Raw genomic sequence first — 12282 nt, 5'->3', positions numbered from 1 at the left:
CATAAATGAAGAAGCACTTTAAACATAAAATGGAGCACTGTGCAGAATCGGAATGACTTGATAAGGGCTGCACTAATAGTCAACAAGCTAAGAGTATCCCTGTTGTTTCTAGTGCAGGGGTAGAGGCGGGGCTTCCAGCTGCCGAGCACATCGATAGGAGATGTCAGATTATCCCAGGAGACTCTGAGGGAGCCGCTGTGGAGCAGGCTAGGGAAGCGATACACCGCTGAGCCCATCTCGCTCTCAACATGACAATACACACCAGTCGAACTCACAACCAAAATACAAATGGCATGTTTGACTAAGGTAAGTGCTTGCTGAACAGGCTATTGTCCGCTTAAGTAAAAACGTAGGTACTTTTCTGAGCAGTGTAAAGAGAGTGTAGCCTGTATTGACATGTTTGAGAAATTTTATATTCACCTGGAGGATTAAAAGATGCTAGAACGTTAGCAGCATTCATATTTTTATGAAACTACAATAAGCAGAAAGAGCTGGTCTAATGCACCAGTCTGACATAATTTAAGCCATATACTGGATGAAACAGAAATAGTAGTTTAAAATTGAAGGTTAGATGCGCACTCACAACTAAATCCATGCAGTAAATGAGTTGGACGCGGACGACAGTGCCTGTAGAATTCACCCTATCCAGTTGTTAACTTGGAGCAGAGAACTGTTTGTGTAAGGAAACCATTTGTTATCCTACACTGTCCGCACCAGCGGGATGATGTATTAGATTTACTCTTTTACAGATGTCTTTTTCAATCTCTATTTACTGTTACCTTGCAGATGGAGAAAGTGATCGTAGCAATGCAAGACCCTGACGTAGGCATTAAGATGAAATACCAAAAACTTATAATTACAGGCATCCCCCATGCAGTCACTGGTAAGAGCGTCTAGAAATCCGGCGTTAACTGTATTGGTTCATTATTAAGGAGCTTTTTAAGACAATAGTTGGGTTATACCACCTTTTTGAGGAACTGTAAACATAACCGTGTTTTCTAAGTACTTGGAACTGTTCTAAAATCTATCTCAGCTCCGGAGAGTGAATCTTTACCTTCCGCACTTTTGGTCAAAAAAAATACGGGCTTGCATTTATGTAGCACTTTTTTGTCCTGCGATATGACAACGCGTTTTACAGTCAATTATTACTCTCAACAAGTAGGAAATGTGGCAGCCAATTGCACAAACGGCAATCTCATCACCATCATCATATTTTGTGATCTTTAAGGAATAAATATTGACCAGGACACCACTTCCACACTGTTCTTCCGTGTTTTTATTCATTCACGGGGTGTGGGCGTCACTGGCTAGGCCAGTATTTATTCCCCAGCCCAAATTGCCTAGAGGGCAGTTAAGAGTCATTGCTGCGAGTCTGGAGTCACATGTAGACTAGACCAGGTAAGGATGGCAATTTCCTCCCCTAAGGGGCATTAGTGAACCAAATTGTTTTTTTTATAACTGTAGAGTCATGAAGTCATTCAGCACGGAAACAGACCTTTTGGTCCAACTCACCCACACTGACCAGGTTTGCCGAATTAAACAAGTCCCACTTGCCTGCATTTAGCCCATTTCCCCCTAAACCTTTCTGATTCATGTCCTTGTCCAAATGTTTCTTTAAATCTTGCATCTACTACTTCCTTTGGCACTTTAGTCCACTTCTGAACCACCTGCTTCATGGAAAAGTTGTCCCTCAGGTCCCTTTTAAATCTTTCTCCTTTCACTTTAAAAATATGCACCTAAGGTTTGAAATTGCCTACCCTAGGGAAAAGACACTTACTAGTCACCTTATCTATGCTCCTCATGATTTCATAAACCTACTATGCTCTAGTGAAAAAAGTCTCAGTCAATCCAGCCTACCCTTATAATGCAAACCCTCCAATCCTGGCAACATCCTGGTAAATCTTGTCTGAACCCTCTTCAATGTAATAATATCGTACCCATAGCAGGGAGACCAGAACTGTGCATGGTACTCCACAAGTGGCCTCACCAATGTCCTGTGCAAACTCAACATGACCTCCCAAGTCCTGTACTCAATGGTCCGAGCAACGAAGACAAACATGATAAATCCATTCTTAATGATCCTGTCTACCTGTGATACAACTTTCAAAGAACTGTGTACCTGAACCCTAGGTCTCGCTGTTTGACAACACTACCCAGGGCCCTATTCTTAATTGCATAAGTCCTGCCCTTGTTTGTTTTACTAAAATGCAATATGTCCCATTTATCCAAATTAAACTCCATCTGCTACTCCTTGGTATATTGGCCCAATGATCAAGATCCCTTTCTAATCTTAGATAACATTCTTCACTGTCAATTGCACCACTAATTTTGGTGTCATCTGCAAACTTTCTAATTATACTTCCTAAATTCTCATCCAAACTGTTTATGTAAACTACAAACGAAAGCGGATCCAGCACCAATCCCTATGGAACACCACTTGTCACAGGGCTCCAATCCAAAAAAACAACTGTCCACCACCACCCTCTGACTCTTACGTTTAAGCCAATTTTGTATTCAATTGGCAAGTTCTCCCACATAATCTAACTTTACCAATTAGTCTACCATGTGGAAACTTGTCAAAGGCTGTTATTAAAGTCCATGTAGACAATGGCTACCATTCTGCCCTCATCAATCTTTTTGGCTACTCCCTCAAAAAGCTTAATCATGTTTGAGAGACATGATTTCCCATGCACAAAGCCATGCTGACTGTCCCTAACCAGTCCTTGCCTCTCCAAATGCATGTAAATGAGAAGGAGGAAGAGAGGAGACCTGATCAAGGCATACAAGATAATGAGTGGAATAGGTAGAGTCAATAGCCAGAGACTTTTCCCCAGGACAGGATTGACTGGTATGAGGAGTCATAGTTTAAAGATATTAGGAGAAAGGTGTAGAGAAGACGTCAGAGGTAGGTTCTTTATGCAGAGAGTTGTGAATGCATGGAATGCGTTGCCAGCGGTGATGGTGGAAGCAGAGTCATTGGGGACATTTAAGCGACTGCTGGGCATGCACATGGATAGCAGTGAGTTGAGGGATGCGTAGGCTAAGTTATTATATTTCACATTAGGATTAAACCTCGGCACAACATCGTGGGCCTAAGGGCCTATTCTGTGCTGTACTTTTCTATGTTCTATGTTCTCTATGTTCTAAATCCTATCACACAGAATTCCCTCCAACAAACACCCACCACTGACCAAAAGCTAGCAGGAGATTATTGGTGTAAAGGGAACAAATTACCTACTTTCACCCTGACAGGAATATACTTTCTCTGGATTCTTGTTATCTCATTTCTGAAGGCTTCCCATTTTTCCAGCCGTTCCTTTACCTACGAACATCTGCCTCCAATCAGCTTTTGAAAGTTCTTGCCTAATACAGTCAAAATTGGCCTTTCTCCAATTTAGAACTTTAACTTTTAGATCTGGTCTATCCTTTTCCATCACTATTTTAAAATGAACAGAATTATGGTCGCTGGCCCCAAAGTGCTCCCCCACTAACACCTCAGTCATCTGCCCTGCCTTATTTCCTAAGAGTAGGTCAAGATTTGCACCTTCTCTGGTAGGTACATCCACATACTGAATCAGAAAATAAACCAAGCATTCCCTTGATGGCAGAAATGCTATGATTGGCATCTAATCCGGATTATCCATATCTGTTAATGCAAGGCCATTCACCTTCAAGTCTAGCTGCTATCAGGTTCTCTCGGACCTATCTGGCTTGTCTCACTGTTCTCTGGTTTTCTTACTGTGTTTTTCACCAGCGTTGTCTTCAACAGCATCTCTATCAGACTCTTGTTCTTCCTTGACTGAGTGAGATGGGTGGCTGCTCCATCTCCCCATCTTTTCCATTCAAATGCCGTTGTTGTGCTAGGTTCTGCAGTACTGAACAAACAGTCAATACACCCTGTCCAGAGTACTGGAGCACACCTTCTGCATGGCCAGGTGATGGAAGTGCTCCTTCAGAAGACCAATTATCTGTTCTAAGATGACCCTCGTAGATGTCTGAGCAGTGTTATAGCGCTACTTCGCATCAGCCTGAGGATTGTGCACTGGGGTCATTTTGGGGGTACTCCTAATCACCCACAAGCCAGAACCTTAGAGCTGCTTAGAGTGCAGTGCCACAGCTAGAGGAAACATTACCAGTGCCCTTAACATACCCACGACAGGCTCTTCCCGGGTTGCTGAAGAGCACAACTGATGATACCGATACTTTGAACCCACACTCTGCTTAGCATTCACTTGAACTTCCACTTAAGCTGTGAAGGCTCTGTCCATGAGCTGTTCGTGTAAAAAGAGAGAGAGAGAGAGAGAGAGAGAGTGAGCATTGCAGATGCTGGAGATTAGAGTCCAAACGTATGGCACTGGAAAAGCACAGCAGGTCAGGCAGCATCTGAGGAGCCGCAGAGTCGATCTTTCGGGCATAAGCCCTTCATCAGGAATATGGGGCAGTGAAGGGGGCTGAAAGATAAATAGAAGGGGGAGGGTGGAGTTGGGGATAAGATAGTTGGGAAGGCAATAGATAGATGGAAGGGAGGGTGGTGCGGACAGGTAGGAAGGAAGATAGACAGGTAGGACAGTTCAAGATGGCGTGATGCAGAGTTGGAGGGTTGGATCTGGGAGGAGGTGGGGCAGGGGAGATGAGGAAACTGGTGAAAGCATCATTGATGCCCATGTGATTGGAGGGTCTCAAGGTGGAAGATGCAGCATTCTTACTCCAGGCATCAGGTACCTTGGATTTGGCAGTGGAGGAGGCCCAGGACTTGTATGCCCTTGGTGGAGTTGGAGAGGGAGTAGAGTGGTCAGCCACAGGGCAGTGGGGTTGTTTGGTACGTGTCCCGGAGGTGTTCCCTGAAATGTTCCACAAGTTGGCATCCTGTCTCCCCAATGTAGACCACATCGAGAGCAACAGACACAGTAGATGAGGTGTTTGAATGTACAGAAAAATTTCTGCCGGATATGGAAGGATCTTTTGAGTCTTGGATGAAGGTGGGGGGGGGAGGTGTTACACCTCTTGTGGCAGTAAGGCAAGGTGTCAAGAGTGGAGGGTGGGTTGGGTGGGGGACGTGGACTTTTTGAGGGAGTCACGGAGGGAATGGTCTCTGCGGAATGCGAACGGGGTAAGGAGGGAAAGAAATCTCTGCTTGTGGTGGCTGACTGTAGATGGTGGAAATGGCGGAGGATAAATGCTGTATCCGGAGATTAGTGGGGTAGAAGGTGAGGACCAGGGGTGTTCTATCCTTGTTGGAGTTGGAGGAGTGGGGTTTAAGGGCTGAGGTGCAGGACGTGGAGGAGATGCGCTGGAGGGCACTGTTGATCACATCGGTTGGGAAATTCCAATCCTTGAAAGAGGAGGCCATCTGGCATGTCCCTGAGTGGAACTGCTCCTCTTGGAAGCAGATATAGTGGAAGCAGAGGAACTGGGAGTAAGGGATAGCGTTTTTAAAGGGAGGGGTGTTGGGAGGGGGTGTAGTCAAGGTAGCTGTGGAAATTAGTGGGTTTGAAGTAGATGGTCCATGTTGAGTTGGTCACTGGAGATAGAGAGGTCCAGGAAGGGGAGGGAGGTGTTCGAGATAGTCCAGGCAAACTTGAGGTCAGGGTGGAAGGTTTTTGTGAAGTTGATGAACTGTTCAACCTCCTCGTGGGAACACAAGGTGGCACCGATAAAGTCATCAATATTGCGAAGGAAAAGGTGGGGAATGGTGCCAGTGTAACTGTGGAAGATGGACTGTTCCACATATCCGACGAAGACACGGGCATAGCTGGGGCCCATGCGGGTGCCCATGGCTACCCCTTTGGTCTGAAGGAAGGCAGAGGATTCGAAGGAGAAGTTGTTGAGGATGAGGTCCACTTCCACCAATCGAATGAGTGTCAGTGGAAGGGTACTGGTTGGATCAGTGGGAGAGGAAGAAACAGAGGGCTTAGAGTCATAGAGTCATAGAAACATACAGCATGGAAACAGACTTTTCGGTCCAACTTGTCTATGCCGACCAGATATCCTAACCTAATCTAGTCCCATTGCCAGCACTTGGCTCATATCCCTCTAAACCCTTCCTATTTATATACCCATTCGGATGTATTTTAAAAGCTGTAATTGTGCAGCCTCCACCACTTCCTCTGGTAGCTCTTCCAATACCCGTACCACCCTCTGTTGTAGACAGTGAGGAAGGATGTGGCAGGTTACAGCGGGATATAGATAAGCTGCAGAACTGGGCAGAAAGGTGGCAAATGGAGTTCAATGTAGCTAAGTGTGAGGTGATTCACTTTGGTAAGTGTAATAAAAAGATGGGGTACTGGGCTAACGATCGGATACTTGGTAGTGTGGATGAGCAGAGGGATCTTGGTGTCCATGTACACAAATCTTTGGAAGTTGCCACCCAGGTAAATAGTGCGGTGAAGAAGGCATATGGCGTACTGGCTTTTATTGGTAGAGGAATTGAGTTCCGGAGTACTGAGGTCATGTTGCAGTTGTATAAGACTCTGGTGCGGCCACATCTGGAGTATTGTGTGCAGTTTTGGTCCCCATACTATAGGAAGGATGTGGAGGCACTGGAACGGGTGCAGAGGAGGTTTACCAGGATGTTGCCTGGTATGGTAGAAAGGTCGTATGAGGAAAGGCTGAGGCACTTGGGGTTGTTTTCATTGGAGAAAAGAAGGTTTAGGGGTGACTTGATAGAGGTGTATAAGATGATTAGGGGTTTAGATAGGGTCGACAGTGAGAATCTTTTTCCACGTATGGAGTCAGCTATTACAAGGGGGCATAGCTTTAAATTAAGGGGGGGTAGGTATAGGACAGATGTTAGGGGTAGGTTCTTTACTCAGCGAGCCGTGAGTTCATGGAATGCCCTGCCAGTAGCAGTGGTGGACTCTCCCTCATTATGGGCATTTAAGCGGGCATTGGATAGGCATATGGAGGATAGTGGGCTAGTGTAGGTTAGGTGGGCTTGGATCGGCGCAACATCGAGGGCCGAAGGGCCTGTACTGCGCTGTATTGTTCTATGTTCTATGTTCTAATACTCTCTCCAATAAAGGAAAGCATACCAAACACCTTCTTCACTATCCTGTCTACCTGTGACTTTATTTTCAAGGAGCAATGAACCGGCACTCCAAGGTCTCTTTGTTCAGCGCCACTCCCGAAGACCTTACCATTAAGTGTATAAGTCCTGTCCTGTTTTGCAGCACTTCACATTTATCTAAATTAAACTCCATCTGCCATCCCTCACCCCATTTGTCCACTTCATCAAGATTCTGTTGCAATCTGAGGTAACTTTCTTCACTGTTCACTACACCTCCAATTTTGGTGTCATCCACAAACTTACTAACAATACTGGAGGTTTTGTAATGGCGGATGGACGTGTATAGGGACTGGATGTCCATAATGAAGATGAGGCGTTGGGGGCCAGGAAGTCGTAAGTCAAGCAGGAGGTGAAGGGCATGTGTAGTGTGTCCCAAATGTATGTGGGGAGTTCCTGGAGCAAGGGGATCAGGAAGGTTTCAAGATATGAGGAGATAGGTTCAGTGAGGCAGGAGTAGGCAGAGACAATGGGTCGACCGGAGCAGTCAGGTTTGTGACTTTTGGGTAAGAGGTAGAACCGGGCGGTGTGGGGTTCCGGGACTCTGAGGTTAGAGGCTGTGGATAGGAGATCCCCTGAGGTGATGAGGTTGTGGATGGTCTGGGAGATGATGGTTTGGTGATGGGAGGTGAGGTCATGGTCGAGGGGACAGTAGGAGAAGGGGTCTGTGAGTTGGTGCTTGACTTCAGTGGTGTAGAGGCACTGCTGAAAATGGCCACACTCCATTGTAGACTACAAATGCTGATGCAATGTGAACTGAGACCATCCAGCCTGGGATTTTGTTTCTATTACTGGGTCCCTGACGTCCATACCACTGTCCTGTTCACACCAGGGTTATTCCTAATCCCAGTGTAGTGTTTCACTATGATTAAAAACAAAAAATGCTGAAGAAACTCAACTGGTCTGGCTTCATCTATGGAAAAACAGTATGACTCAAAATGGTAACTCAGTTTCTCTCTCCATAGATGCTGCCAGACCTGATGAGTTTCTACAGCACTTATAGAGTCATAGAGTCATAGAGATGTACAGCATGGAAACAGACCCTTCGGTCCAACCCGTCCATGTCAACCAGATATCCCAACCCAATCTAGTCCCATCTGCCAACACCCGGCCCATATCCCTCCAAACCCTTCCTATTCATATACCAATCCAAATGCCTCTTAAATGTTGCAATTGTACCAGCCTCCACAACTTCTTCTGGCAGCTCATTCCATACACGTACCACCCTCTGCATGAAATCGTTGCCCCTTAGCTATTTTTTTATATCTTTTCTTTCTCACCCCAAACCTATGCCCTCTAGTTCTGGACTCCCCCACCCCAGGGAAAAGACTTTGTCTATTTATCCTATCCATGCTCCTCATAATTTTGTAAACATCTATAAGGTCACCCCTCAGCCTCTGACGCTCCAGGGAAAACAGCCCCAGCCTATTCAGCCTCTCCCTATAGCTCAAATCCTCCTTTTTTTTTATTTCAGATTTACAGAATCCAAAGTACTTTGCTTTTATTTTAGTGTTTAATTATTCTGTGATTGAGTCTGTTTACGATTGATACTCGCTGCATTTGAGTCATGAAGTCTAAGTTAAGGCTATACTGAAAGAACACAGACTTTAGAAAGAGCTAGAAACCAGAGCTGTAAGCATGTAGTGGACAAATGTACAGTTTTGTGTCAAAAGGTATGACACTGGAAAAGTGCAGCAGGTCAGGCAACATCCGAAGAGCAGAAGAGTGGATGGTTCGGGCCCAAAACATCAACTCTCCTCCTCGGATGCTGCCTGACTTGCTGTGCTTTTCCAGCGTCACACTTTTTGACTCTGAACTCCAGCATCTGCAGTCCTCACTTTCTCCCAATGTACAGTTTGTATAAGACTATTATGAATAAAGTTGCTGTACATGTGGAAACTGATGTCATCTCTGTGTAGATCTGAGATATGACATACACAACAGCCGATACTGACTATTTTCACTAATACTCACCGCATAAAATGTTATCTACTTCACCCTAGCTCATGGTTGTCTAATAGAAATTTTTGAATATTGAAAAACATAGCTATTGTGTCTCATAACTTGGAAAACAAAAGGTCTTAAATGCAATTCAAATATTCTTCACACTTATATTTATGGAACAAATATCTACCACTGTTCAGTGGAAAACATGCAACTTTTCTCTACAAAGTTTAGGATAATGGTATGAATTAACACTAATAGTGGGGAAAATGCTAGAGTCTATTGTAAAAGAAGTGAAAACAGAACACCTGGAAAGCATTAATGGGATTGGACAAAGTCATCATGGGTTTATGAAAGATAAGTCATGTTTAAGTAACTTATTGGAATTTTTTGAGGATGCAACTAGTAGAGTTGACAAGGGAGAACCAGTGTGTGGTGCATTTGGATTTCAAAAAGTCTCTGTATAAAGTCCCACATAAGAAACTCGTGGGCAAAATTAAAGCTTATACAATTGAGGGTAATATACTGGCATTGATTGAAAATTCATTGACAGATTTTTTAAAAATCTGAAAGATTAGGAGTGAGAATAAATGGGTCTTCTTTCCAGTGGCAGATGGTGACTAGTGCTGTCTCACCAGGAACAGTGCTTGAGTTCCACCTATTCGTGATAAGTGTAAGTGAAGTGTAAACTGCAAGAGGCAATATTTCCATGTTTATTGTTGACACAAAACAAGGTGGAATTGTGAATTGTGAGGAGGATGCATGTTGGCTTCAGGGAGATCTAGTCAAATAGAGCATGTGGGCAAATTTATGGCAGAAACACTGTTACATGAATAAATGTGAAGTTATACATTTCAGTCTGAAAAACAGACAAGGTATTAGTTATGGTGCTATGTTAGGAAATGTGGATGTATAAATCAATCTGGGTGTTTCTGTACACTAGTCAATGAAAGTAAACAGGCAGCTGCAGCAAGTAATTGGGAGGTAAATGGCATATTGGCTTTTATTGCTGGAGGGTTTTAATTCAGAAGTCAGGATATCCTACTGCAGTTATACAGGATTTGAGTGAGACCACACCTGGAGTATTGTGAGCAGTTTGATCTCCTTATCTAAAAGATAATTTACTTGCTCTAGAGGGAGTCCAGCAAACGTTCATTAGGCTTGATACTAGGAATGGAAGGACTGTCACATGAAGAGAAGCTGGTGAGTCTAGGCCTGTGTTCTCTAGAGTTTAGAAGACTCAGAGGGTATCTTATTAAGACATGTAAGATTTTAACAGGGCTAGACAGATTAAATGTTGGGAGAATATTTCTCCTTATTGGAGAACCTAGAACCAGGGGTTACAATCTCAGGATACAGGGTAGGCCATTTAGGACTGAGATGATGAAGCGGTTCTTCACTCAGAGAATAATCAATAAGTGCAATTGCTACCACAGGAAGCTGTGAAGGCAGGATTATTGAGTATATTCAAGAAAGAGATAAATACATTTTTAGATACAAAATGAATCAAGGAGTATAGAGAGAAAGCAGGGATATGGTGTTGAGATAGAGGATCAGCCATGATCATATTGAATGATGGAACAAGAACTTTAAGGTCCTACTCCAGCTCTGAGCTTCTCTGGTTAAGTGAATTAATGTGTCACGGCGGGCTGGATTTTCATATTAGGACAGAGCCCTAATGCTTAGATGAATTCTAGGTTGGGGGTTAAGGTTAGAGCCCTGCACATGTAACTCTTGCTAAATGTAAATACTTCAATTGGTCAGGTCTAATTAATGGTGCCAAGTGGGTGATGCTTACTGGTGTCAGTGTCAAAGGCAAGTGCTTTCTTGAGAGGCTAGTCACATAAATACATATGACGGAGTACAAGTAAGTGAAGGTGCATTGATCAGGCAGTAAAGGATCCAATCATTTAAACAGTAGAAAGAAACTGTCCTTTCACACCATAATGAACTGTGCATTGGTATGAACCAGACATTTCAAATTTGTTAAAATCTCTATTAATGTGAAAAATTCTGATCTCCCCAGACAATCGCCAGGCTCCTAATGGAGCTGTTAGTTGCAGGTACGTGGGGTTTCCATTCCCTCTGCAACCCCACACTCTAACTTTGAAAATTGCAGACTGACGCAAAAGTCTTTGGATCCACAGACTGCTTCTGGAAACATAATTTTAAAATCATGCCCTGAACCTGGTACAGACCACACTGGCAATGGAAAATCCAGCCCACCATGCCTTTGTGTAGCTTTTTCCATTAGTTTTCAGCAATAGTTTGATTTCATCAGTGCTGGCAAGTGTGTAAATGGCATGTGCTAAGGGTTCCATAGCTTTCCATCCAGAAAATAGTTGGTTGTAATTTGCCCGCTATGATTACAAGTCTCATTCAAGATGCTTGTTATTGCTTGATTTGCTTTCTTTCTGCTTGTTAGGAGTGATTATTCTGGTTGGTTGAGTTGACCACAATGACAGAGATCTAAGTTGACTGTATAATTTTGTAGGCCCCTTGGAGTCAAGAGTTGAATCTTGGGTTGATTATTGCTAATAATGTAGATCTCACATACTACCAGTGACAAAGCCAATCTCTGAGAGTACCTTTGGGAAACTGGCCTATAAATAATACCAATAATAGTTAGACAATGCTACAGGAATGTTATTGTATGTAAATTGTTATCTTTGTAATGCTGAGACTTTTAAAATGCGCAGTATAAAGTTAACTCTGGTCAAAGCAATTATATCAAATATAATTGAATATATACAGTCATATTTTATGATTTGTAAACCTACTATTTTAATTTTGAAAACTATCCAGTCTTTGATGCTTGTATTTATTGTGAAAATGCTTCATTTTGATTCTTTTTTTTATCAGGCAATGATATTGTCGAGTGGCTTATTCAAAACTTTTCTATATCTGAAGAAGGTAAGGGAAATTGCTTTTCTGCTTTTGATACATTACTTCTTTTTCTGAAAGATTGGACTGGAATTTGATTCTTCAGATTGAATATAAATTATTACTGAAAAGCCTTGTGTATGTTATCATGTTTGGGTATATGAATAGGATGGGATTAGAGGGAGATGGGCCAAATTCTGGTAAATGGGATTAGGTCAGATTGGGATGTCTGGTTGGCTTGGACAAGTTTGACTGAAGGTTCTGCTTCCATGCTGCATGACTCTATGACTCTATAACTTCTATGTTGTATGTTACAAGTCACATCATGAAACTTTAATGAAGCTGCCCAAGGCATTGGTAAAATGAAAGTCTGCAGTTGTGGTTCTATTTTT

At 43.2% G+C, this 12282-nt stretch overlaps 1 protein-coding gene across 2 annotated transcripts in view; it reads left to right on the top strand.

Annotated features, from left to right (window-relative positions):
- Window positions 1–238: 238 nt before the first annotated feature.
- The window catches only part of rgs11 (regulator of G protein signaling 11), a 150518-nt gene continuing 138474 nt past the window's right edge, over window positions 239–12282 (top strand). For both annotated transcript variants that reach the window (XR_015760574.1, XM_043711561.2), the window contains exons 1-3: window positions 239–306; window positions 787–883; window positions 11870–11920. Coding sequence is in view for 1 of the 2 variants with exons in the window: in XM_043711561.2 (XP_043567496.1) it covers window positions 289–306; window positions 787–883; window positions 11870–11920 (166 nt within the window). In the remaining variant the exon portion in view is untranslated. The remainder of the gene's footprint in view (window positions 307–786; window positions 884–11869; window positions 11921–12282) is intronic.

The sequence above is a fragment of the Chiloscyllium plagiosum genome, unplaced genomic scaffold (genome assembly GCF_037043375.1).
Source record: "Chiloscyllium plagiosum isolate Xiang-an unplaced genomic scaffold, Cpla_swu_hap1 HiC_scaffold_20, whole genome shotgun sequence".
Classification (NCBI taxonomy): Eukaryota; Metazoa; Chordata; class Chondrichthyes; order Orectolobiformes; family Hemiscylliidae; genus Chiloscyllium; species Chiloscyllium plagiosum.
This window is presented reverse-complemented; position numbering and strand designations above follow the sequence as displayed.